The 27154-nt window shown below is 46.8% G+C and overlaps 1 protein-coding gene across 1 annotated transcript in view; it reads right to left on the reverse strand.

Annotated features, from left to right (window-relative positions):
• Positions 1-1298: 1298 nt before the first annotated feature.
• The window catches only part of LOC104621961 (chromosome unknown open reading frame, human C4orf22), a gene marked incomplete at its 5' end in the record, with an annotated part of 28534 nt that continues 2678 nt past the window's right edge, over positions 1299-27154 (reverse strand). Inside the window, 2 exons of the mRNA XM_010288598.1 lie at positions 1299-1394; positions 3831-3960. Coding sequence (XP_010286900.1) covers positions 1299-1394; positions 3831-3960 — 226 coding nt within the window. The remainder of the gene's footprint in view (positions 1395-3830; positions 3961-27154) is intronic.

Here is a 27154-nt window from a genome sequence, read left to right on the forward strand (position 1 = left end):
TAGAAGCAAGAGGTTAAAGATTTTACTATATTTTGAAAATGGCAGAACTTCATAACATCAAAAGTTTTACGGGAAAGAAAACGAGGCTCCTAAGTCTCTCCCAAGTTACCGCAGCTTTGAAGAAACAAGTTTCGCTTTGTGATCATTGGAACGCTCCCTCGCCTCGCAGCAAAGGGATCTTCAATGCGCCGACCGCTAAGACCGAGGCTCTCGGCCTTTTCCAAAGGGAACGTGCCTGCGATGAGGCTGGCAGATAAACCCCACCCTATGGTAAGCCCGGCAGCGCTTGCTACCGTCTTCTTTCTCGTTAGAGTCGCCTCACTGGTCCCTTTCACAAATTCACAGTACCGAGGCCAGAAAAGATCATTAAAAGCATCCAGTCCCTTAAAGAATAAGCTCCAGGGAATTGTGTCCGGATGCCTTCTGCCTTCGTTTCCTCTGCCTTTCCGATCCTTCTTCTTTTCTCTGCAATTATTGCTTTTGTTTCCTGCTAGTTCTTTCTGCCACATAGCTTTGTGGCATTTTCCAGTTTTCCAGTGGGCAGACAGGTATGTCGGTGGTTATACCAGCTACGTATAACCTACGCCAGGTTATACGGACAACTTCCCCATGTGCCCTGGGAAAGGAGGAGAGTCCCTTGGGCCATCACGTCGCTGCCCGAACTTCTGGCACGTTGGTACTAGAACGGCAGCAAGAGCAGGAACAGATTAAAAGTGGCCTTCAAGGAACCACTAACGCCATCAGAACGCTGCAGATGTCTTTACATTTACGTGCCTATTTGGTACAGCTTCTCCCCGTTACCCCTGTGAATGGCTTCCTCCATATTACATAGCATTAGCTGCTCAACAGACGTCCAGGCCTACCTGACACGGAGTTTACCGAGAAGAATTTAAAACATCCTGTTGCTGGGGAACTATGGGGCACTAGTTTCTTCTCTTTACTCCAGGAAAGAATGCGGCACCTGTGTCCCAGCTGCCCTGCTGCCTTAGGAGTGATGGGAAAAGTTGGGTCCAAACCTTCTGCCTTCCCTTTTGGTGCTTTTGCAATTCACACACCCCATGGACTTCACAAAGGACAAACAAGGGGTCCAGATACATGGACTCTACAGCCAGTACGGGGTCTTCCTTCCACTTCGCTTCCCTCAAGGAGCGAGGCACAAACCAACTCTAAACCAGTATAAAAATCCCCTTTCCTACCGCTGAACACAAGGTAAAGATCTTTCTGCTGTTTATTTATTCTTCCACATGACTTCAAGATAGCTAAAGAAATAATCGGGACAAGAGCCACACAGATGGACCTTAGGTCCCTCTTCTGACGACATGGTCATAGATAACAACATGGAGATAGAGATCTGTTTCAACAGGCGTCCGTGTTGTGTTGTCTCCTGGGTAGGCCTGAAACACAGAATTTTAGAGATACCCAGTCAGGAGAAAGAAAAGAAATTGTTTTTAATGTCATAAATTTTCTTCTTCTACTACTACTACTACTACTACTACTATTTCTTCTTCTTCTTCTTCTCCTGGACCATAAAGTTGGATAAATGCAACTAGGTCTAAGGGTGGAGATTTCTCAGTGAATATTAATGTCCTGGCACCGGGCAGATCATTTCTCCTGTGATGCTTCTAGCAGATGCAAGGACAGCAATAGAGTGCTTTTAGCTAAACACAGCTAGGAACAAGGGGACGGTCGACTGGTCAAAGAGAAGGCCCGCTTGCAAAGATCGGGCAGCAGGTACTAAGTCTGTTCCAGCTGAACCCCGTGAGAGAGAACTCGTGCCGATTTCAGTTTGGCCCATGGCACGCACTTCCCAAAAGCTTGTTCACCATCAGTGAGCGTTACAGAAAAGCCAAAGCCAGACGGGTCTCACGGGGACTCACAGACCTGTGCCCTGCAACCTGTGGGGAGACACAACATATGCGCACAAACACTTCTCAGCGTGGCTCTTGGCACACGAGGATCTCTCACGTAGCCACTGAAGAGCTGGTTATTTGTTACAGATGTTCTGCAGCTGCAGGAACTTGGATTGGTGGCCCGCTTTCAGCACAACCAAACACTTTTTTAGGTATGCATTTTCAAATTTCTAACAAACCAATGCACTTATTTTGAAATGCATATAATTTGATATTTTGTACTGTTACTATTCATATGCGACCATCTTTCATGGGAAGCACATCAAAGAAACCATCATCCTAGATCAGTTTTGCAGAAACCCAAACAAATTATTGCCCAGCTTAGTTCACGCTGGTTTTGAGAGTAACCAATGCCTGGGTGTGTTCGTCCCATCCAATCTGTAGTCCAAGAACTTCAGTTGTAAAGTTTAAAAAAGTGTGGTTGGTGCCGGAGGAACACAGCCAGTTTCTTAGAGAGGGAAGCCGTCTATAACGTTGCTACCCCTTCAGCCCTCAGCATGAAAGCTACGATATCCAGGGCCATTTACTCAGCTTGCAGCCACGGCTGCAAATGGGATGTCCGTGTGTGACTCTAGCATTTGCTTTGCTTGCACTGAACTGCTACGTAAATAAATGGTAGAGACCAATCGACTTCAGCAATAATAGGAACAGAGCCATTTTGAGGTGAAAGCAAAGCACACGCTCGTGCTGTCAGTCATATATGAAACACACAGAGACCAACCACGATGTTCATCCAGTTTATAGCATTACTGAGGCGCAAGTATTTTCCTTTCTCGCACTCAATTGTCAATCCTTCTGAACCATTGTGGAGAAACAAAGCTCTCCACAAGAAGGTGCATCTGGTGTCAAATTTTGCGAGGGACAAGTTTAAAATCCAAGTTTGACCCTCATGCCAGTGACAATCTCAGTCTGCTACAAGAACTAAATGACCATAATGGGGCCGCTTTTCTTAGGATTTCTCAAGCCTTTTGTATTAAGGAGGAAGAATAAGGATTGCGTGCGGTTGGGAAAGGAATTCTGCCAGTTTCAGTTCACCGCTGCAAAAGCGCCGGGGTAGAAGATGGCCCACGCTTCAAAAGCGGGAATTGATTCTGCCTTCTGGATTTGCTGGCGTTCGGCAGGCCCTGCCAAGATTTGGGATACTACGATTCATGCAAGTTGCAGCTTTTGTTTCAAGGTAGCCTCATATTTATTTATTTTTATCCAATATTTATTTATTTATTTATTTATTAACCACCTCGCAGGTGGGCATGTTTGCTAATAGAGATCTGATTTTTAAGAGGGCATGAATACAGGGATCACCAGCCCCGGGATGCGTCTCCAACATTTTAACGATTTTTCCTTTTAGCTAGAGGCACATGTGTCATCATCTGAGTAAAACACAGCGTCTTTCCAGACCAGATGTACCTGCTTATGCACTCCCACGCTTCAGTCCTCACGTCTGCCAGTCAGTCCCGCCTTCCTCCTCGGCCCGTTCCCTCTCCCATGTTTCCCTTTACTTAGCGCTTCTCGGCAACTCAACTAGTAGGACGTAGCCTCAGCCTGCCAGCCTACCCTGGCAGTAAGGGCGACAATTTCATGTTCCAGTGGGAAGGAATAAAGGCAGGGAGGGGGGCAACGGTATAAGACAGACCCTGCTTTGGAAATCTTTCAGTTCCATCTGTCATTTCAACGTCTGACTTTTGTCGTCGCAAGGGAAAGGCCTAGACACACTCAGTCGTAAACAAGGTAGGCTAAGTTCATCCTGACAGGGAGCAGAGCAGCGCTGCTAACAATGGGAACGGCACGTCTGAGCAAGCCTGAAATATTAGGTGTGTATTGACAAAGTCACCATTTGCAAATGGACTCAACATTTTAGCAGTCAAACTCCGTCGCATAAAGGCAATTTAGAATATTGAAAAAAACCCAAAAAACATTTACCTTGGGATCCACATTTATTATTTTCCTATCGCTTTTGTTCTTGAAGAGTAGTCCACAGGCATTTTCGGCAATCACTTGGTAATTTGGGCTGGAATTTGAAGTGCTGACATTTCTATCCCAGTTGTAAAAGCTGTGAAAATGTGAAACAGAAACGCTGTACTTTTAATGCGTGTCATTCTTCCAGCTTAAAGGGCAGATCCTGACCTCCTCATTCATGCTGAGCAGTTCCTGATTCCACAACAGCCCCTCTGAAAGCCAGACATTCACCGAGGAGCAGAAGTCTACTAAATACTAGAAAACCTGTCCAAATGCAGCCCTGCGTATCTGATCTCTGGCAAACCAAAACCGAGGCCCCTAGCTGCCTCCTCATCCAGTCAGGACTAGTGTTACCAAAAGACTTGGAGCCCGGGTTATAACTAGCGGGAAGCGGTGGTGCTTGAGAACGACTACTGTGACGGAAACAGCTCTGGAGACCACCTGAAAGTGCTTCCCGGACCACCACAGATCTGCAAACCAGATGTGGGAACCGACGGCTTCCCCTTAGGAACTCACTGGAACTCTCCTGCTGCCTTACTGTTTTCCTTTCTCTTGCTTTTAATATAATTGTGGTAGTAAGGAGTTTCTGGAAGTCTCCTCGTGGGCCAGAGACAGCGGGAGGGGCTGAACTCCAGCTCCCTGAGGAAAATCCCAGCTCCCCGGCGAGCTGCAGGGGTCAGCCGGGGATTAATTCTGGAGCAAACCGTTCCATCAGGCTGACTGCACTCACTAGGTACCAAAATGTCCGGCGCTAAATGAACGTCAAAAGGAATCGGCCTGTCAAATGGACACAGGAGGGTTTCGGCAGCTTATCAGTCTTTCTGCCAGGGGAGAGGTGCCGGAATTCTCCGAACCTTCTCACACTTTCCTATTCTGAGCTCTCAAGCTTTTTATCACCTGACCTCACCCTTTCGGGCTTTGCCCTTCCCACACAGCCAACTAACCGGCGGTCATTCGCAAGCTCGTCGTTAGTGTTTGCTTAGAACCCTTTCAGCTCTGGCGTACCCACGCATCGCGCGAGGCGAGGGCACTGCTATACGTACCTCGCCGGGATACTCCTTCGACCGCTCAAGTGGCACATTGCACCTCTGCTGCCGGTGAGATGAGCGTGTCTTTTCCAAAAGACAGGGGAGATGGGAGGAAGTCAGGAAATCATTCTGTGTGTAAGGAGGACTCAAGAAATTGAGAAAACACCTTTGAATTTTCCTGCCTTCTGCAAGGATGCTCTGTTCCAACTACATACACGCTTCCGTTTTTTAAAGCACCTTGATTTCTTGTGCGCTCGGAAAGAACGCAATACAATAAGCCTCGCTGCTACGTATACTAAATCTTTTGACATTCTGAACAGCTCCGGTCGGAACGGAGCGATGTATAATGAACTTGGAGATGAATTTACAATGCCCTGACAGGATTCACCCTGCCATCGCTGAAGTCAGTGGGTCATTTGCCACTGAAGTCGACAGCCTTGGATTACAGCCAGATAATGGTAAATGTAAATGGTAACGTAAAACGGTGTGCTCAGCACAAAGTTATGTCCTCGAGCAAGCGAGTGAGCGCAAAAAGCTGCCGCCGCCTGGGACTCTGCGCAGCCTAAAGCTTACATGCTTGCAGAGAGGGAGTGAAAGAGGGGTGGACACAATTCGTTCAGATTAGAAGTAGTAACTGCTTTGCTTTGACATGCTAATTGGTCACGTTAATTTGTTGTCTATAGAATTATGTAATGCTCCCAAATACCCATGTTAAGAGGCAAACAGAAAACTTTTTTGTTCACCATTTAAAAGTAGGGATAAGAATAGGTACAAACTTATACACAAAGTAAAGACACAGATTCTTTTAACTTTCTACTCAGTTACACAATTTCATCTGTACAGCTTTTCCCTGTCCCGCAGGACACAACTTGGTTAACGGGTCCAATCACACAAATGGAGACTGTTTCGGCCGGAAAACCACTACTGGATTACAAGGGAATTGATCTACATTTTCTTGGAGTGGGGGGAGATATATATGTCTCTCTGCAAAGATTTCCCTACGTTCATTAAAAAGAAATTAAACATCTGAAAGTGGAAATAGTCAATTAGCTGTCGGGTAATAACTTCTGGCATTTTGCCAAGTTTCCAACCCCACGCCTACCCTACTTCTCCATTTAAGCCAGTGGAGACAAGAGCAGAGGTCAGAGACAGCCTTTCTGCTGCGAAATCAGTGTCTAGTGCCAACAATTTCGTTAGGGACTTTCTCGCTCTGTGACAAATTAGTTTCCATCGTGTGCTTAGGTGTGAGACATAAACGCCAAGTCCATCAGCCAAACAAAGTGACTCTCTCTGAGCCCTGTACCGAGGGCTCGGAGCACGGGGCAGCGTCTCGCGCAGCGCGCAGGCTGCCTCTCCCACACGTGAGCTTCTTGGCATTCCCACGTTCTCCAAAACAAAGACCAGCAGACGCGAGATGGCGGCCGCTTTGAGGAAACCTAGCTGTCGGGCCACGGAAGGGAATTTCCCCTGCATACCTTTATTCATGGTCTTCGCTGAAAACTGATGACATCAAGAGATTTGTGCAAGCCTCACACCCTCCCTCAGCAGTTAGGATGAGAAGGGCTGCTGCAGCTAGAGGACAGCGGTACTGGGACGACAAAGTAGTATTAAGCTAGCAGGAAACGCTCCTGATACCGCCTGAATAGGCAGGAGATCGGACGAACCTTTTGACCAGAGGAGCAAGGGGTTGGAGAAGGCTTCTCCACAGCTGCCTCTCCCCTGCCAGTTACTGTCAAGGTGAAACCTGCTCCCTGTGTCGGGTGCGTTCTACCACGAGGCTGCTGCAAGAAGCGGGGACTGGAAATCAGGACCTAGGCAATCCCATCTCATCTGTATTTCTTTCTCTACAATAAATACTAAACCAAACTTCAGCATTAAGTGCTATTTAGGAGTTACTATAATCCCAATCTAATCCAACTCGTTTTTGTTAGCAGAATTCCATGTGGCTTTAAATATTTAAATTATCCTAAGATGAAAACATGCTATCAGATGACCATGACAAAATGCCAAAAAAAAAAAAAAAAAAAAAATCCATGTACATTTTTTCTATTATGATTTTGTTTGATTATCTTGTGTTTTGGAACAAATGTAAGAGCTTTCAGCACGGCATTTAAGTATATGGAGTACAAGAGACTTAACACTGCCCGTAGTCCAGCTGCAAGAAGAATGCGTCTTGGGTTTTTGCTTTTAATTTTTGTTGCTGTTGTCAATTTATTTATTTATTTAGACAATGACTTGTTGGTGCCATGGTATATAACAAGTAGCACACCGTGCTTGGGAACACAGACTAAAATATGTGAAGCGGGTTTTTTTTTTTTTCATTAATCAGCCAATTCTGGTCTGAGCAGATTTTCATTCTGCAGGCAGGCAGATGCCCTCTCAGAACACAGGAGCCTGAACACAGGTTTTCATATCCTTAAAGTTATCCTTCAGGTACCAACATGGCAGTGCGTCAAACCACACAGTGCTTACAGAATGTCTTTCATCCAAAAATCTCCGGGTCCTTTTGTAAACATGCATTAAACCACTTGACATTCTCGTGATACGTAAGGCAGGCTTCATTACAGCTCACCACTGGCTGGGGGAGCCAGGGCACAAAAAATGTTGGAGATCTTCCCCTGGGATATGTGGGCCGATGGCAGAGCAGCAGAGTCCCAGCGGCCAGCTCCAGCCAGGAGATGGGGCGCTTTGATTGGAGTCCTGTGCCTGCTCACGTTCAGGGGAACTGGACAACCGCTTTCCTAGAGGCAAATCCTTGGCAAGGTGACAAACTGGATTTTGACGCCTCTGCGTGTGACTGTCCCCCTTTTCCCCTTCTTTGGCAGGGGGAGATGAGCTGCGATGGAAGAGCTTCTTACAGAGCTCGTATTCCGGGGTTGAGATGGCACGGCGCATCAGGCTGGGACAGACCGGAGAGCGCTTCAGACACTGAACACACCGAGGGTTGCCAGTCACCCCCCGACCAGAAGAAAAGAAGGTGTGCATCTGCCGGGTAAGAGCTTTGTTGTCCCAACTTACTATTTACTTTTTACATCAGCAAAATCAGGGAGACAGAACATAGTGTAAAGGTGTTTATGTCTGTGTTGGCCCCACCTTTGATCCCATGGGGTTAGATTATACTACCCTATTCTTTCTTTGCCTCAGGATAAGGATTGGTTCCTTGATTCGGTTCTCTACTTTTCTCTTCCCACCCACACATACACAAAGATAAAACCATTCCCTATAGCAGACTGGGACTTCAGTCAAAAACTAATTACAAACAATGATGGCTCAACAGCTTTTTTCAGTTTGTGGTTCTGTGAATTTGCGATGCAAACTATCTGGCTTCAGACCCCCTCCTGGTAATTTACAGACCAGCTTGCTTGAGCTGGGCAGCAGCAGAAGGGTGCGGACAAGGGAGATAGGGGGATGCAGGACAACAAAGGAGGCTAGAACCGGGAGTAAAGAGAAGCAGCAGCTCCTTTATCCTGGCATTCTCCTCCTTTCTGCCCTCCGGTAGGAACGCACTGGTAATCATCCTAATGGGGGGGAGCTGGCATTCTGCATGTGCTTGCCAAATACGACAAAGTAGCAACATACTTGGATGGGATTTGGCCTGTCAGTCCTTCCACAGCTTTCTGGTGCAAATGAGGTCAATGCCTCGGTGGAACGTGACGCGATGTAATACAGCACATATCCCTGACTCCATACCAACCGCGCTTTCGTAATAAGATGCGTGTCACAGACCTTTGGTTAAAAAAGAACAAGTTACTTCTTCCACCTAAGAAGTTTAAAGATGCCGAGTTTTGTTTTTCTTTTTCATCTTGAAGCAGCTTTGACTGAAATAATTACATTTATCAAATGATTGCCAGGGTAGGGTGAGATATGCTACAGTACTTGGGAAAACCGAGGCACTTGGATTTGTCCACAGCTACTGCGCACTGTAGCTGTTTCGGTGATTTTTTTCCTGCTTACCCATGCTATACTGTCATGACTGAATTAAAACCCTGTAGCATTTAGCTAAACTCACAATGGCTGATTATCTGGCCGCAGGAGGGCTGACGCTCAGCCGGTACGTTCAACAAGCACACGGCAAGAACTAACACGTCACCGCCGGTCATTGGGGCAACAACCACTCCGTGGCAAGGGAGCTTATGGAATTGTAGAATCACAGAATCTTTGGGTTGGAAAGGACCGTTTAAGGACCCAACTAGATGACTAGTCCAAACCCCCTGCAATGAGCTGTGAATCGCAAGAGTTTGAAAATACCTCCCTGAGCTGTTGACTCTCCCCTTTTTGTACGCTTTCAGAAACAAATAATTTTTTCCTTTTCCCTTCCTTCACTTTTTTTTTTTTTTTAAATATAGGTGACACGCGGCAAGAAGAGCTCTGAAAGGAGCACACGCATGCAGATTCCCATTCGCTCGTGATTCCATAGCAAGAGGGTGATGAACTCAATGCTCCGCGGGAGGGCCGAGATCCTGACCTGACACCACAAAACCAGCACTGTGAGGACGCGCAGGCAGCCGAGCCCTCTGCACACGAGGCCCGGCTATGAAGCCCGATGATGAATGCTACGAACAGCGAGTGCAAGGAAGCGTCCAGTGGGGCACGGAGGTTGGCTTTAGGCCTGCTTTCATTTAATGTCGTCAGTGGCTTGCAGGAGCAGCTCTGAGATCAAAGGGCTTGCAGAGTTCCTCTCGCACCGTAACCCTTTGATCTTACCCTCTCCTCCTGATAACCCTCCACAAGCCACACGGCTGCTCCACCTCCCGCCTGGGATCTGCCATCAAGGAGGAAAAAAGGAGCGCAATATGCAAAACCGACCAGCACCTGCAGCTGCCACTGAGCTGATGTGGAACGGTATGCCTGCTCAGCAAACCTTAAGTCAGCTCTCACGAGCACGTGGGCGTACCATGAGGAGCGACGCACTTGAAACGGGGTGACGATAAATGCAAGGTGGCTAATGGGAGCGGTAGACTGGCAACGAGCTTCACTGAGCTATAAACTCACGCTGCCTGGGACGTGTACACCTAGACTGGACAAGAGCGTAACACAGATCTCAGTCCTGTGACGTCGGTGAGAAGTGCCTCAAGGAGGCCGGACGTCTGAAGCGTGCCTACTGTACGCAGCTCTTAACGAAGCATTGACTAAATGCTGCATTTTGAGCTTATCGTGGCTTGGCATATTTCTTGGTCAGAACAGCGGCAACACAAAGAGGACTCGGAAAGCAGTTCTGTTAGGCGAGAGATATGGAATTCCCACAGCCCAAAGATGCTATCACCCTGTGATTCTGTTTTTCAGCCTTTTTCTTGACAAAATAAGAAGAACCTCTAATCTTCACATAAAATAGTCATTTTTATATCGAAACACACAGTTCTACTTTCTCAGCTACTGCCAGTGCACACGTCTCCTGCCCCTCCCCATTAACAGCTGCTGTATAGTTCATCTGTCTACCAGGACCTAAGCCCATAGTAGATTTTTCTTCCTCTGTTACACGCACACAGAGCTGTTGAACAATTTGATGCACGAGTTTGCTCATCAGGTAAGTTTTCTTCTGGTCATGAATTATGTATGAATCAAAGATGACTTCACATATATGCAACACAAGGAGCACGTGACGCATCTGCGTGATGTATCGGGATCCAGATTGTCACCCTGTGCATCTCTGTGCTATCTCACCGACTGCCCGCTCTCCTGTCTCGTCATCCTGTTACATCACAAGCCATTGCACTTCACCTTCCAACAAAGCCAAAGGACCTCCATTGGGTCACGTATTTCAGGCCTCATAATCTAGGTGTGTGCCTCAAGTTTGCTGCCTCAGGAGGCTGTCATTAAAATCACCAAACCCTTAACTGCTGCGTTAAGTCTCCCTTTTCATTTCCCAAGTTTAGGATTCCTCCTTCTTCCCAAACTCTCCTCACCTCTGAGCAGAACGGTTCTGTACGGGACCTTAACAAGTGCAAAGAAACATTTCAAAAATCAGCAGGGAAAGAAAGGATGCTACCTTTGCTTCCAGGACAGGAAGGTACAGATTTTAACAACGTATCGTCATCGATACGACATAGCATAGCGTTGACCGAACATACCCTCGAGCATAAAAGATTTCCTTTTCCTTTGTTGAGTTTGGACCGAGAACTACAGATGGGAAGTTAAACAAGAGAATCGCTACCTGTTTTTTCAAAACACTTAAAAACCCCCACAAAATCCTTCTACAAAATATCGTCATGGAGAGGCTACATTACTGCCTGCCTGGCACGACCTGTGTAATTCAGGTGGTTTCACATTTCGGAAAGGGTGCAGTTTCCTCAAACTGTGGCAGAACTTTCCATGAGAACTGTTGCTGCATATATTTATACAATATTTCCACACACAGGACTGCTACCGTACGCTGGAGTTCAGAGAACCGATTCGCCCCTGCTGTATACTGCTTGTGCTTCTGTGCAAACAGGTACACAACTAAATGAGTCTTTTATCTGACGGAAAACAAGAGGTGAAAGAGGAGCCACGAGCTGTGTCGCTCCATCTCTTAAACTCACTCCCGCTTCTGAGCGCGGTGTATCATGGAAGTCCAGGCACTGCCAGACAGAGGATTGCAACTGGTGTGACGTGAACCGGCGGACACCCTTTCCTCAACCGCTGCCAGGGGGGCTTTTACCCGCGCCGTGCCCCAGGGTGCAACGCCCCATCTCCACCCAGGGCACGCCGTGGGGTGCCACGCCAGCAGGAAGGCGCGGGTGGCTGCAGGCTGGGTGGCGGAACCGTCACAACCGAACCCTCTCTGGCACCTCAGGTGAGCGTGGGCCATCCTTTCTGCAACTCACCCCGCTCTCCACCGCTGGCGGCGCAGGCCCTAGTCCAAGAGCTCCAACCTGCAGGTCCGTCTGCTTTTGCTTTCAGCGGGTATTAGCAGACACCCTCAGCGCTGGAGCGTTTTGAAATGTTTCTCGTAGCCAAGATGGTTTTTGTGTAATCTGTTCGGTACTCCCAGCATCGTTTGAACTTCGGCTGGCTGCACCTTTTGCATTTCAGCATGAAGGCTAAGATGAATAAGAAAAAGAGAAGAAATAAAAAGCAATAAAAGGAAAATAAATTAAAGTCCTCAGGGTTACAGGCCCAATTCCAAGAAATTATACAACTACCGTGAGGCTCCAAAAGTCGTGCGGTAATCACTCAGAATGTATTATCTTATTAGTTCTCTCCATCTTTAAAGAATAAAACCACCCAACACACTAGGATTTATGGCCAACGAAAAGAAAAAGTTTTATCTTGAAGCTACAACAAAGAAGATAAAAGAGAGGCATGTAATTGTTGAAGAAACAACGGGATGAATAGCTTATACATATTGCGCAATTAATAATCACCAAAGGCCTGTTGGAAGTTGCGTGTAGCCGATAGATCAACGTACAAAATCAGAGGCCCTGTTCTTTTGCGTACCGGTACATGGTCATTTCAATAGCGGTCAGCCAATCGAGTAGGTTCTTTTTTTCGTAATCTGCCTTTTCAAAGCGTTGTCACATGGGAGCCAAAAAACCCCACCCTATAAAAATAAAAAGCTCAGTGGTGAAGGCTTCTCTCCTAACCAGGCCTTGGGTGTTAAAACAAAACAAATCCAAACAAACAAAGTAAGCGCCATTTACAAAAGCGTGCACGCAGCGGGCACTCTGCCCCTGTTCCACGCCAAGTGGTGCGGCCGGCTAATGTTCTGAACAACTGTCTCCAGAGAACAGGGGACCTCAAGTTCATCCGCTGCTTATTTACCGAAACCAGTTCCTCACCATGGCAGACAAAGGAGCTTAAAATGATGGTCAGCGAGACGGGAGAAGGGATCATTGACTCTTCCTCAGAAAAAAATCAAATCTTAGGGAAAGATTTCTTACCTGATTATCTGAGGGGAATTCTTAGCAAAGGCTGACCTAGAAAGGAAGAAAGGTATCACTGGAGAGCATCTGCCTCCTTGTCACATAGGTTCACTGATTAACATTCCTCTTCCATTAATGAAAAGCCAGAGTATGATCAACAACTGCAGCCCTGCACTATCATCCAACGATTTGCTCCAGGTGCCAAAGATGCAGCTAAGTGCCAAGACCGGTTTTCTGCCTGACCGTTTTTTTGCAGTAGGCAAGCTCCTGTTGCAGGGAGCTTCCATGGGTTTTTCAAAACCCCACTGGGCGCCTGCCTACACCTTTAACACTTTTAAAAGCATGACTTTCAGCTGTGTGCTGAAGTTGCACTGAAAACAATGCTTAGGTGCTTTGTTGGACCAGAGCCATAAGAAGATGCGATGAGCAGGAAGACCTGGAAGAGCTAAATGGCAACTAGGCAAGCAGGCAAGCTAGTAAAGTTGATGTCGAAGTATTGTCGCGTATCGATTTGGATATGCGTATTTGTGGAGCAGGGCCAGCTTCTCCAATGTCTTCTGAAGGAAGCGGGGTTAACATCCGTGAATAAATTACCCTCTTGATCAAAGTTTGATTAAGCATCTGAGACGAAATGATGGATTTTTCTGAAGGCATGTATTCAAAGCATGCTTAATATATGCATGTGTGTATCTCTGCCTTTCTTCCTGTGGTTTCTTTCAAAGGGCCTTCTTCCTTTCCAACTGTAATCTCCCCAGGCAAAGAGTTGAGTCCAGAAAGAATTCATCTATAAAACCATGTGCTAAAACTTCTAATTGTCAGCTGAACTGATGAAAAAGAATACTTCTATGAAAGAGGAACTTCTCTTTTTCCCAGTATTTTATTTTAGTGGTGTGAGGTAAAGCCAGGGGAGACAGCCAACCTCAACGGCTTAGAAAGGATTCTTTCCTCCTTCCCAGACCTCACTAACGCAAATCCTTTGAAATCCTAACGGCTTGGGCACTGAGGGAATTCTCGGAACAACCGGTCTGCTGAATGATTAAGGCAGCAATTTCCAAGCTACCTGAGGACATTTAGGTGCATCTTTCCCACTGGAAGTGGAAAAGAGCACGTGGAAAATCTCAGCCCCTGAGAAGAGCTCGGTTCCCCTCGCACCTTAGTCCGGAGGACTCTGAAATTGCTGGGCGCTACCTCAGGCACCGTGCTGTGTTCTGCAGGCTGTTGCATAACGAGTCTTATATTCTTCAAACTTTGCCGACTATACAAGCATTTAGAAGACAAATCTTAAATATTTAAGCACATATCCAAAATATTGCGCTACACTCCTGCCCGCCCTCGCCCCCCTTTCTGCAATATGCTCAGGATTTTACCTGTATCACAGGGACCTCAGCTTTTAAATACACAGGAATAGGAGAGATGAGAATGCATCAGGAGTTTCCGCCTCAAGCAACTTCCCTTCCAGTAGCAAAAACGCCAGCTTGTCAGGAAAGGACTAGCCTGTCTTGAGGAAAAAGCTCTTTGGCAGAGTCACTTCTAAGCTTAATAGATCTGAATGGCTGCTGTAAAGTACGTGCTCAGAAAACCTCTGGATTACAAACTCTGGGTTCAGGATGTAAAAACTGCCAGAAAATGGGCTTTGCAATTTCCAGCTTGCCGACGCTAGTTAAGAAAAAGATGACTTTTGCTAGGATTTGGTGGGACCAGAGCACCCAGGAGACTGCTAAGTCTGGGAGAATTACTACCAGCTGGTAGTTTAAAAACAAAATCTTCAGAAGTAACTTACTTAGTTACTTAAAAAACAGTAGGTTTAACTTCAGGCACCACATCTCGAAAACACCGGCCTTGGTAAGATCTGTTAGTTCCTCACGGTTGAATGTTCAGGACAGGAAAAGGCAGTGCCTAGTCTCTTTGCTGCTAAAAATTTGATCTAACCCGTTACTACATGCATGTCAACTATCGGTGTGACGCACAGCAACGTATAGCTTGAGCGGCTCAAATCGACATAACTATCGCAAACAGATTGTTTTTTTAACCCTTTCAAACCACAAACATACTATCAACGCGGGAGACTGACATATCTAATTTAAATGTACGATTAGCAACAGAGCAAAGAGATGACAGGGCATCAGGGAGGAAGCTTCTCCACTTAAACTCAAACAAAGCAGCAGACCTGGAGTGTTAATGAAGCATAAATGGCGTACAGAGTATTCACATTCCTTATCTCTTCTCTACGATAGATTCATAGCTTGTGATCTGATTGCAAAGCTTACGCACGAGACACACACGTGTAACTAGATACTCAAACTCTGTCATCTGCTTGCACAGGAAAATGAGAAACAAGTCTATAACCAGAACCTCTTTGAAATCTGGAGGGATAAAAAGGATGGAGGCCCCGGTCCCTCAAACTACGTGAAACACATGGAATACAACAGGACTATACGCTGCACTGGAAGTTCTGCACATGCATCCTCAACCATTCCAGGAAGAGGCCGTATGAATAGGAAGAGGTTGTACATGTTAACAGCAGACAGGAGGAAAAGTAGGAAAAAGAGACAGAAGCTGAAGGAGAACTTCATGCGGTTGAAGGGGCGCTGCGTACGTGAGGACACGGGGCAAGCGGTTCTTGCAAGCGATGAGGACACAGATCACGGATCCGATGTGATGGAGAGAGGATGCGGACAAAGTGTCACGAAGGGAGCGAGTTGGCCATGGTAACTCTTACTGACACCAGCTGCAAACCACCTGAGGTTATCCGAATCTCAGGAAGCAAGCAAAGAAAGTACACGTCCTTGTGCAGAATGACAGCATCTGTTCAACATGGGATAAACCGACAGGGCTGTAGTGACCACAACTGTTCCAAAAAAGACTGTTTAGATCAACAGCTGACAATGCCAGCGTTACACCTTTCTGTAAGATTTGCAGCATCGGCTATCCAGAAGGTGGACGCTTAATACGGCGGCTTCAATGACTGCATAGTCTGTAGCTGTATAACGAACAAAACTATTCAACCAGCCAAATCAGTTTTTAAGAAAATCGCTCTTCCCGTTTGTCATGGATTTGCAGATTTAAAGAGGATATTACTGCATACTACAGAAAACCTCCTCAGCAAACTACAACTTAGAAGCCGTTTGTTTTCTAGCTTACACTGATGAACCTTTTCTTCTTACTACTCGCAGACCGCAACAGGGGTGCGCTTCAACTCTTTCTGCACACGTATGTCCACCAAAATGTACGAACATGTACTATCGAGGGCATCATAAGACTGAAAATGTGAAACTACTTACAACATCCCATCCAAAAAGAGAAGCAGCGGCACTACGGCTGAGATGCCCCAAACCGACAGTTTTAATTGGACTTTTCTGTGAGACTTTGCTGCTTTTGGAATTCTACGCTGCCTCATTACACTAACTTTCTGACAGAGCGTCAGTTTGGAAGCTTGAAAATTCCTGTCTTTTCCATGAGATATTCCCCCAGGAGATGACATGAGAAGATCATCACAAATAATATCAAACAAATAGATTTTGTGATTGGCTTCAAAACCTGCCGAGTCAGATACCAGCAGTGTGGCTCCTGTTGAAGCTATAAATTTAGTCCTGCTGGAATCAAGGGGAAGGTCTTCTCCCCAGGCTGCTGCGCTCCTCATTAAGGTCTGACACGGTTTCAAAAGATGATGAAAAGTTCCTTCCCTACAGCCTTTCACATACTGCTGGGATGTTTACAGTTACTTGAAACCGAAGAGTTTAACACTGTTTGTTAAAAAATAAATTGGCAGTCATCGGCACAGACGGTAACGCACGCGCAGGAAAACAGCCAAAGCAATTTAACTGGTGGGTATGGGAAATAAAACCCGAGAATTGCGTTATTGCTATGACAATGGCAAATTGGGTCTGAGGCATCCGGCTGAGACACCGCTGAGGGTCAAACATCAATGCTGTTAGGAAAACAGGTTTGAAAGCATTTAGATGCAAGTGCAATGACCAAAATCCACAGATGGAAAAAACCACAGAAATAACAATCCAAGTCCTTCGCTAACTGATATAGATGATTTTCACAAGTCAAAATATAATTTTTAGTGTTAGTTGCAAACCAAAGCATATTGAGTGAGGAGCGTCAAGGCAACGGTGTGACCTTGTCGAAACCGTAGCAAGAAAAAAACCATGCAGAATAATGATTAGGAAAAACATTAGCACAGTGATAAGGAGAAGTAAACGCCCGGTAAAGCCTAAAGCGTAGATGAAGCCTTCTTGAAAACTGGTTCAGTGCCCTCATCAGCTGGATAGCAGAAAAAACCTGTTGTTTTGAACTTCTGTCCCACGTTTATCATTTTTACATGTTTTAAGAAACACTCTAAAGAACAGGGTGGATTTTGGAGTATTCAGAGAATGGGAACGGATCCCACCTCCTGGGCATCCTCCAAGACCAAGGCGCTTTGACGTCTGAAGAAGCTCCAGTGAGAGCAGCCTCAGGTGCCTTTTACATATCCGCACGTTACACGTGAATTAATCCCCGATCAAGAGAGGCGAATGCAAAAACACCCTTTTTAGGCCAAAGCTGCTGCCTCTTCTTGAAAGAAGGATATTCAGAATCATTTGTAAATGCTGAGAAGTTATCTCTCATTTACAAGCAATGCAAGAACAATGCTCAATTAAGTTCATGTAGCGTTTTGCAGTGTAAAAATAGAGATGGCAAAGTCTTTCATGTACTTTGCAAAAGAACATATCCATGAAGTTCCTTGAGAGCTACAGTAAAATTACTCAGATTTAAACTAACGGGTAGGTAACAAGAGTTGTAAGACCACGTGAGAATGCAGCAGTTGTCATCTAACACAGAAAGGGACCAAGCGACAGGGCAAAAAGCAAAAACGCGACAACGATGGGGAACGTCTGCCTGCCGGGCAGCACAGACAGCAATGTTACAAACTGCGATGGACAAAAGGTAGAGACCAGAACTTAGCAAAACCATTACAAAAAAAGTTTTCAAGAAACATCTCTTCTTTAAGACAGTATATGTGGGGTGTACACAAGAAAAAAAAAAGATTAATTGCTTCCCAAAACACTGGAATAGCAAAATGGTTTAAAGTCGTCGAAATTTGACTTATAGCAGATTAATAACTCTCTAGCAGTTCTAAATTAAAAAAATAGATGTTGTTCCCCACCCTAATGTTTTGAGATAGATTCTCAAATATTATGATTTATAACTGATGTAATCATCGGTTTTCCACATCTGCTTAATACAGTTGAATGCTTTAGAGTGCTGCAAATATGATATGTGTGCCATATACAGAACAGAATATCGCCACGTCCAATAGTAAGAAAAAATGATATTATCAACCCAAAGTTGAAAAAGCCTACCAGTTCCTTTGCATCCAGCTAGAGCTATACACGCTACTGTAACTACCGCCTCCTGCACATTTGTTTTAAAATCTGTCACCCGTCTTCTTCAAGACAGAATTTCGCAACTACGGAAGACAACGTAACTCGCGTTATACTTCAGTATGTTATGTCAAGTTGTAATTTTGCAAGACGCACATACATCAAAAGGTATTTGCAGGCATCTATCGGCGTTAAAATGGAAATGTGAACGCAGTGGAAAATAACCGTTGAATTAAAGAAGGAAGCCTACCAACACCCATCTATTAAACATATGCAAATACGCTCTGGCAAAACTGCAGACACCCTGGCAAACCACAGCCCATAATAGCTCCAAGCTTTCACCGAGCCCCTGCTGCCGGCACGCTCGGAAGCCAAGGGCTGCCACTGCTCCTCGCCCTGCAGACGAGGGAAGGGGCTTCCGTGGCAAGCAGCCTCCACCAAAACACCCTCCTCGTCCTTCCCCGTCCGTGCGTGCAGGGTCACCCCATGCAACGCCAGCGAGACCAATATCACGCTCTCACGTGGAGGCTGCGTCTCTCTCAGACACGTGGGTCTGAAGCCACAAGGGAATTTACAGATCGGAACCAGCACTCCTATCCTTTATCCCTGCTTTGGTGTGCAGCGTTGCATTATTTAACTGTTTCCTCGTTTATTTTAGCAGATGTGAGAGGTCCGATTAATCAGTTGTGGGTTTTTCATTAAGTTGTCAAATGCTATGAAAATTCTGATTTCTGCATCAGTTTTGGGCCGAAAAGGATGGTATTATAGGTTGTAACATTATATGATATATGTGGGATTATATGATGTAAGAAATTATTTGATTGTTCCACTGGAGGGCGGGGAGGGGGGGGGCCGAGGGGGAAGGCCAACCAAAACCCAAAAGGCGTCTCTCCTTACCTCACTATTTCTACTAAGTGCTTCGAACGGTACCATTACCTCCGAAGAGCATTAAAAACAGAAGAATTACCTTTCCTTCCCCACCTTAAATGCTAGCCCATGCTTCTCCCACCCTTTCTCCTGCTGTTCTTCAGGAAATATTTTCACTGTGGTTACAACATGTGCGATCTGCCTGCGCACATAAGGCCATAAATCCATATTACCAAATGTTTACCCGAGCTTTTGAACGTCTCGGAGAGCGTGGTATCAGTATCCCACAAACTCCGGGGTACACCGGCGCGGGAGAGGCAGCTAGCCAGATGCCACATTACGCAGAACATTTTGATCTGGGGATGTAATGGGAGGCAGGACTGCGAGAAGGTTTCCTGGGTGGCAGCTCCGGCGCGGAGGTGCAGGTGCACTGCCCAGACAGAGCGCTGAAACAACGCGTTCTGGCACAGCGAGGACTCCAGCTTGGCTCGACACGCGCAGCGTTCGCGTCCAAACCTTGTTACTAGATCAGCCTGGAATGTCATCCTAAATCCATAGTCTCCAGACATTAATCAAGCAAGGGGGCCGGCAGGAGGGGGGATAGCCTATTTAAAGCCTGTAGCAGAGGAAAAACATACCCTGCAAAAATGCCCTATCAGTGAAAGGAATTAAGTCGCTTTCCTAGCTTGTGGTCATTTGCAGAGACATAATAAAAATAGCCTGTGGGACCCATAGAGTACCTGCAGTTAAGTTGTCATCACGTGCAGATGTATGGTATCTTTACTACGGCAGTGCATTACATTATTTCCTTAAATTGGTCTCATACTTCAGCCCCTGGAAAAGCACCAGAAGAATTTAGCGGGGCTGCGAGACTCGGGTTGCACAGAACGAGCCCCTCTGGGCTCACTCGGAAAAGCACGGGAACTCCCTGCCACTCAACCGTTAAGCCTGGGATAAAAGGGAGAACGAAAAGCTCCGAGAGTCGCGCCGAGCGACCACCGCGACCTGAGCCCCGAGCTCCGAAACCAGGGAGGGCTGCTCCCACGCCGCCAAAACGACACCGTGGCACCCCCGGGCGAGAGCTGGGTCACTGCCACTGTCACACCATGGGCCGGCATCAGAGAGCACGCGATGCGGCTCTGACCGCGAGAGATGCTCGTTTCCATGAAAAACACAGACGCAAAGAATCGTTACGAGGCTTCCCGGAGGAATGTCCCATTTTGTGAGCTCTGTAAGCATCTGTGACTGCGAGGGGAAAAGGAGGCGGAGGGAATTAAGGAAATTCAGAGGCCAAGAAAACTAGGAAAGATTTAAAACACAAGTAAAGACGAGGAAAACAAAGTCATACGCTTATTTCTTGGAGGAAGGGAAGGGAGGTGTATGTTGGATGACAGGAAAAAAAAAAGTCAAAAAGGACATGACACGCTTTTTAACATTTGCAGTATTTCACATCTGAGACCCGTTATTCCTGCTTGGCATACCCCCTGCCGGCATGAAGCAAGCTGCCCTGTCTTGAAGTAGACGAGGCTGAAAGGCCACCCTCGGGCTTTCTCCCGAAGGTTTACTGACTCACAAACCAGACTTCCATCTGCTCTCCATAACCACGGGTGCCTTCGGGATATTTTGAAAATAAAATCACTATTGTGTACCATAGAAAGATTTTCACAAACATAAATATGAACTCTGTAGCGCAAACAAACAAAAAGAGATTGTCTCCCCCTCCCCTCCCTTTTTTTTTTAATTAATCAAGAGAAGCACAGAGAAATACAATATTTATCCACACAGATCTCTGCTAGAGGCCAGGAGTTTGGTTTCTCGACCGTCCTCACGCCCCTCAAGAGATGCAGATTTAAAGCTTCTAAGTACTGCGATACGGTGGCATGAAGAAGCGATGTGGTCAGTCTACATTGCTTACAACGTGCGTGTTCCTTTTTAAGAATTCTTGCAGAAGCAAACTGAACATGACGGCAATTACACTAACTTGGTTTCGATGAAGTATCTTGGACATGATCATTGCGGCCAGAAAAGATGATCCTCTAAGATGTTGTTGATTTTTATGTAAATACTTACTTTTCACTGATGCAACCTAAGGATGAGCAGTGAAATCATTAGAAGCTTAAAGGTATTTCCATACAAAGAAAGATTAACTAGCATCACGCAGGAGAAGAGACAAATACAGCACAATAACCCAAAAATAAGGGAAAACACAGCGATACCGAACAAGAACTTTCAACTGGAAATACTTTTTTGTACACGATCAAATTACTTGCAGACCTCTGGTGCAGCACAGGAGATAAGTAGATTTAGTTTGGGGTACCGAGGAATTCTTCAACCAAATGTTTATTTCAAGACCCTGATTGCTCAGACCTTGCCAAGGATGTGGGAAATCCAGTTGCATTATCTGTCCTTCATTGGACCTTTAATTTTTGACATAGCCCAGACAGGAGAGCTTGAAAAATGCAGCCATGAAAGCCAGAAATGGCCGAGTTATCCTGAGCTCTCGACCCCTAATGGGGTTGTTCTCTGTCTCTGCTCGTTTCCCTGTCTCTTTCCCCCGCCCCCGGCACATTTTAAAGATACTAGGTCTTTTCCAAATAATAGTTTTGGAAGTTTTAGGGAAAGCTTTTCCGAGGAGTTAGAACAGACCCCTCCCTCGGTACTAATTCTGGTTCCTGGAAGTTAATTGTCAAGAAGCCACCTCTGGTCCCTTAGGCTAGGCACAGGTACGGGCTATCGATCACAGGGCCCGGGGCTTCACCTAGGGGGTGGTTAGGGGGAAATTCTGTTCATGGCAAGATGTACAACTCAGTTCAACTGAACTGAGTTCAACTGAACTGTACAACCAGTTCAACTTCAACATGGCCACAAACGCACAGCTTTACCTGTAGCAGCTGGCAACCAAAGCACTATCGTTACTTACCAACGCAGCGCTCGACAATTTTGCCACCATTTTCCCTAGGATACAGCCGGCAACTGAAGCAAGTACTAGTCATTCCATACAAGGACCCATTAAAAAATCTGGACACACCGACTTCAGCCACAGCTATTTCCTGGTCTACCTAGAAGAAAAGCGGTTTCTCAGACGCCAGTGTGTGGCAGAAATCACAGGCTGCCCTGGGATCGCCGCACGGGGCTCTGGCTGACGTTTGCGTGTCCGGACAACAAACCAGAAGCACAAAAGGTTCCGGAGAGTACTCGCAGAACTACGGGATGCTGCAGCTTCATTATAAACATCCTTTTGATGTCCATTACTGCTAATGAGCAACACCCGGATCAGCCACCGAACGCAAAGTGCAGCCACGCGTGCAGAGTCAGAGCAGACGTGTTCAGGTGGTTCGGTGCCGGCCGGGCGCCGTGCTGCGCTTGGCGCTGTGCCGCCTCGACTCCTCTCCCTCCACACCTCACACACTCATTCCTTCTAACACAAATTTTAAATAAACGATGCAACTAATCGCGGTGCACCACATTTAAACTTACGTGCTGCTTAGCGTTCTGTGTGCAAACACACGCAGCAATTAAAGCCCCAATCTAGGGCCCTTACTCAGTTTTCTTGCTTGGAAAAGCACGTACATACCTGCTTTAAGTGTTCCCCCAAATACGGAAGCAGTTAAGCGAATGCCTCATTAGGTCCCTTGCTTGGGCCCTCCCCCATTAGCTGTTATTGTTTGCAGCATTATTAATTACACTGCAGCCATGCCAGGCAGGCCGTTCTGGTGGTGACCTTAAAGGGACCTTTAACAATGCAGCTCGAGAGGGCTACGCACATTCTCCGTGCGCGAAACGTGGCTGCGTTTGCGACACGTTGACTGGCAGATCTCACGCAAACATTAGGATGATTTAGAAAAGCTTGATAAAAACCGGCCCGACAGCACCGGCACATACGTATAGTGTCAGCATCGCAAAGATTAATTCAGTATCGTTCCTGGTTCACACTAAGAGAGAGCTGAGGCTGGTGGGAAGATAGGTGGCTACCTGGTGAGGCAAGATATATAGGATTTGGTCTCGTGGCCCGCAGAGCTCCCTCGGAACGAGTGAACGCATGGGGAAGCACTGCAAAATTGTTCCCTTTCTTTTCAGGGAATCAGCACGAGGAGAAAGAGCTATTGTGTTTAGGTCCGATCGCTTTATGTATCTGTCTGTGCGTCACGAAGACAGTGGTCTTCATGCGTAAACAGCTGCGAATCATTTCTGATTCTCGAATGGCACACAGAAGCTTCAACTCGAAGCACATTCCACACAAGCACTCGGCCAATTTCTATTTTCTGAGAGGTTTTTCCTACTGTTCCGTCGTCTCCGGTGGTAGTACGACTGCTCTGACTAGGAGGGCAAGACAGCCTTTCCCCTGTGTTACAATCTTTTCTTTCCTCAGATTTTAGCATTTTGTAGTTTCCATTTCCCTACTTCAAATGTACACAGTTAGTCTGTCGAAAGCTATAAAAAGCTACTCTTCCCTCTTAAGAGACTTGATCTTTTTTACGACATTGAAGTTTGAATTGAAAAAAAGAGAGGAATTAAAAGTGAAAAGCAGTATTTGCTATATTTAAATACAAGCCAGATTCAGAAGCACCCATCTTCAAATTAAACATTTACTGAGTTGGAAGCAATGGACTTTTATTCTCACACATGCAAACGTCAAGTCTGGACGTAACTCTCTTTTCTACCTACGCGTCTATCTGCCACTTGCTCTCCGCTGCCTTGCTTACCTGAGCGGCGCTTAAGAATTCTCCTCCGGACTGCCGCACCGCCACTCCTCCTGTCAGCACAGTCGCGTCGCTTCATCTCCGAAAGACTTGAAGACTATGACGAAAGATCCCGGATGCCGAACGTCCAACAGCAACATCCATAAGTAGGAACCTAACAGATGACCGACTAAGTCATAAATACTACTGAAAGCAGCAACGGTGTAGGTACTGAAAATTGTCAAAAATCAGGCCACGCTATTTGTGAGTTAGGACGCTAAGTCTCACATATGATGAGTACCGTTACACAAGGAAAGGACTCTGGAGTCACAGATAAGCAGCAAGAAGAACATTCTTCCCCTCAGTTGACTAGAGAAGGGCTCCAGCCGACACGCCTGGAGCGACACCCGCCTTGGCCGGCTTCATTCCCATCCGGGCTCCCTGGTTTCGCACCTTTCACCACCCGTTTCCCCAACATCCCAACAGCAACTGGCTTGGTATTATGGGGATAACGGTCAACAAACACAGAACACAGTTGTAACCAAGGACCCAGATGGTTTTGTAAACATAAAGTATGATGATAAACAACTGAAAAAAAGTATCTACTTTTTGTGAACTATAGAACAAAGTATTGCCCTCACCAGACTGTTTGAAGCCAGTATCTCTTTTGATGAAATTTACTCTATCAGTCACGGCAAAGTCCTTATGAAACGGTAATGTTGAAGAGAGGTACTTTTTTTCTCAACCCTGAATTCTTGCACGCTGTAATATTACTAGCAGTATGGTAAACCCTACAAATTAGGGGGTGGACTCTATCTAATCCTCCCCAAGGTTGGAAATTGCACATTTTAGAAACTCCGGATGTGTTTACCTTTTTCCTGAAACTAACTTTGGGCTTAACTCTAGGTCTATATCTGTAGCTTCTGATCGCTAGAGGCACTTACCAGCTTCTGACTGGCAAGCATTCAGCACTACTGAGAAGCTGACTTCTCTTGCATCGGCGAGGGTAGCTGGAGAGTGACACGGGGCCTGCAGATGTACACCCAGAGTGAGTTAACGAAGGGTTTGCTGGTCAGGGCCAACCGAAGTGAACACACCAGCAGGGCAACTGTGGATCTTTCAACACAAGGACCACCTCCTGTTACATTTGCAAAAAACCCCCTCCCGAGCAAAACAGAAAACACTAAAAGAAACACAGCCTGTTTTCCTCTAGCACCCATTCAAGGGCCTGCTCTCGGAACGGGGATCCACAGTAACAGGCGTCATCGAGGAGAGGCTCCCCCCCCCCCCCGTCCCGCGGCCCTGCTCGCCCCTCTAGCCGCTGTAATCGACTGATTGACAGGCAGCCACAGCGCATGCCCTGGCTGGGGAGAAACGATTCCCAGAGGCTTCGGACTGAATTCTGGGATCACCACAACCCCTGCACGTGGGTCACTGCTGCCTCGCCGCTCCCGCGGCATGGGGGGATTCTGGTTCGGCTCCCGCCCCCTGCCCCTCGCGGGAGGAGAAACCCTCTGCGTGCCTGGCACGGCGGGACTGGCCACGGTGCAGAGCGCGGAAACGCGCTTCTTCCCTCTCAGCGCTTGCCCGCGTCAGCGGAGTAGGAGCAGCGCTCTTCTGTAAACTGCTCTCAGATCTGCAGGGTATGGCATATACCATATGGGAAGGGAAGGGAGAAGGGAAGGGAAGGGAAGGGAGACGCTGCCTCACGCCCCACGCTTGGGAACGTATTGCCGGGCATGATTTGTCCTACAGGTCTTTACAGATCAACAGATGGTATCTTAGAATATACCTGACAACGAAATGGGAGGGAATTCCAACCCCAGTTAATGAATGACTGCCAAATGCTGCGCCCACCTGCAGCCAAAACAGACCGCAGCTGAACTACAAGAAGAGAAGGGCAGAAGCTGATGGGACGGTTCTTGCCAATACCAAAAACCAACACGCCGTGTCTGAAAGCACCCATGTGTCATGATGCGCTTCTATCTCACATGAGGCACATCACCACCAAGCCCTGAATGCCGGACCTCCCATGCTCAGACTGATGCGTGCCAGGGCCAAAACCAAACAAGTTTCACTGCTGATGAGATAAGTAAATGATTTCACACCATTAGTTCAGGGGAAAATCTAGGACCCGTGTTCTACAGTAAACGGCTCCTTACCTGCCTCCATTTTAGACAAGAATGTGCACGCTAGTAAGAAGAAATGAGAACACCGCAAACACGAGCCATGCGTGAGGATAAAACGTTACAGTGTACGGCATCAAGCACACTGCCCCAGAAAACTAATGAAAAACCACGGCAGGAGTTCACACAAAACTGAAATAGTACAATTCTGCTGCAAGACCTTCATGTCATCCTCATTCACTACGGGAGATATTCAAAGCACAGCTGATCAGACAGAAGGGGGCTCAAACTTCATCTTTCGCTGTGCTGCTTCATTCGGAGAACTTTTTGGTACAGTTCCATAGAACAAACATTCTCCATTTTCTTTGAACAAATTGTATTACACTTGTTTCTCATCAGATTACATAAATTAGCTGAGAGTGAATGGATTCAATTATAGTTCAGATTCCAGACCTCTTAAGAACTTACTGCCTAACACATTCCTTTCATTTAATAAACTGGAACCAAATGAGGATTATAGCATATAAATAATACTCCCTCGATAGGGCAATGCAATAAAATGGCAAAAACGCTCAGAGGAACCACGCAGATCAAATACAAGAGCCTCTGATATTACCCACTGGATTTAAAGTATGAACATCACATAAACTTAGTTGTACAGTATTTTTACTTTGTATTGTGAACAAGAGTCTGATTCAGATGGTACTTAAGATGAAGTTTACTATCTTCTGACAGCCTCAGATAGCTAAGGAAAAAAAACGTTGCAGCAAAGTACAGATCTCGGTATTTAAAAGATAATGTGATAGCTCTGCACTAGACAGTAACCTCTCTCGCGACACCAAAGAATTACCTTCTCCCAAGGGACTAACGACACCAAGCCGAGCGGTGCAGCTGACACGCCTGAGGGACGGGATGCCCTCCACAGGGACGTGCACAAGCTCCAGGAATGGGCCCTCGTGAATCTCACGAGGTTCAACAAGGCCAAGCGCAGGGTCCTGAACCTGGGTCGGGGCAACGCCCGCTATCAGCACAGGCTGGGGGTGAAGGGATGGAGAGCAGCCCCATCGAGAAGGACTCGAGGGTCCTGGTGGGTGAAGAGCTGGACGTGAGCCGGCAATGTGCGCTCGCAGCTCAGAAGCCAACTGAGCTGTGAGCTGCCCCCAAAGCCGCGTGGCCAGCAGGGCGAGGGGGGGGATTCTGCCCCTCTGCCCCGCTCTGGGGAGACCCCCCCTGCAGTGCTGCGTCCAGCTCCGGAGCCCTCGGCACAGGACAGACACGGACCTGCTGGAGCGGGGCCAGAGGAGGCCCCAGCAACGCTGCGAGGGCTGGAACAGCTCTGCTGGGAGGACAGGCCGGGGGGGGTGGGGGGGGGCCACCC

The sequence above is a fragment of the Phaethon lepturus genome, unplaced genomic scaffold (assembly GCF_000687285.1).
Source record: "Phaethon lepturus isolate BGI_N335 unplaced genomic scaffold, ASM68728v1 scaffold13026, whole genome shotgun sequence".
Taxonomy (NCBI): domain Eukaryota; kingdom Metazoa; phylum Chordata; class Aves; order Phaethontiformes; family Phaethontidae; genus Phaethon; species Phaethon lepturus.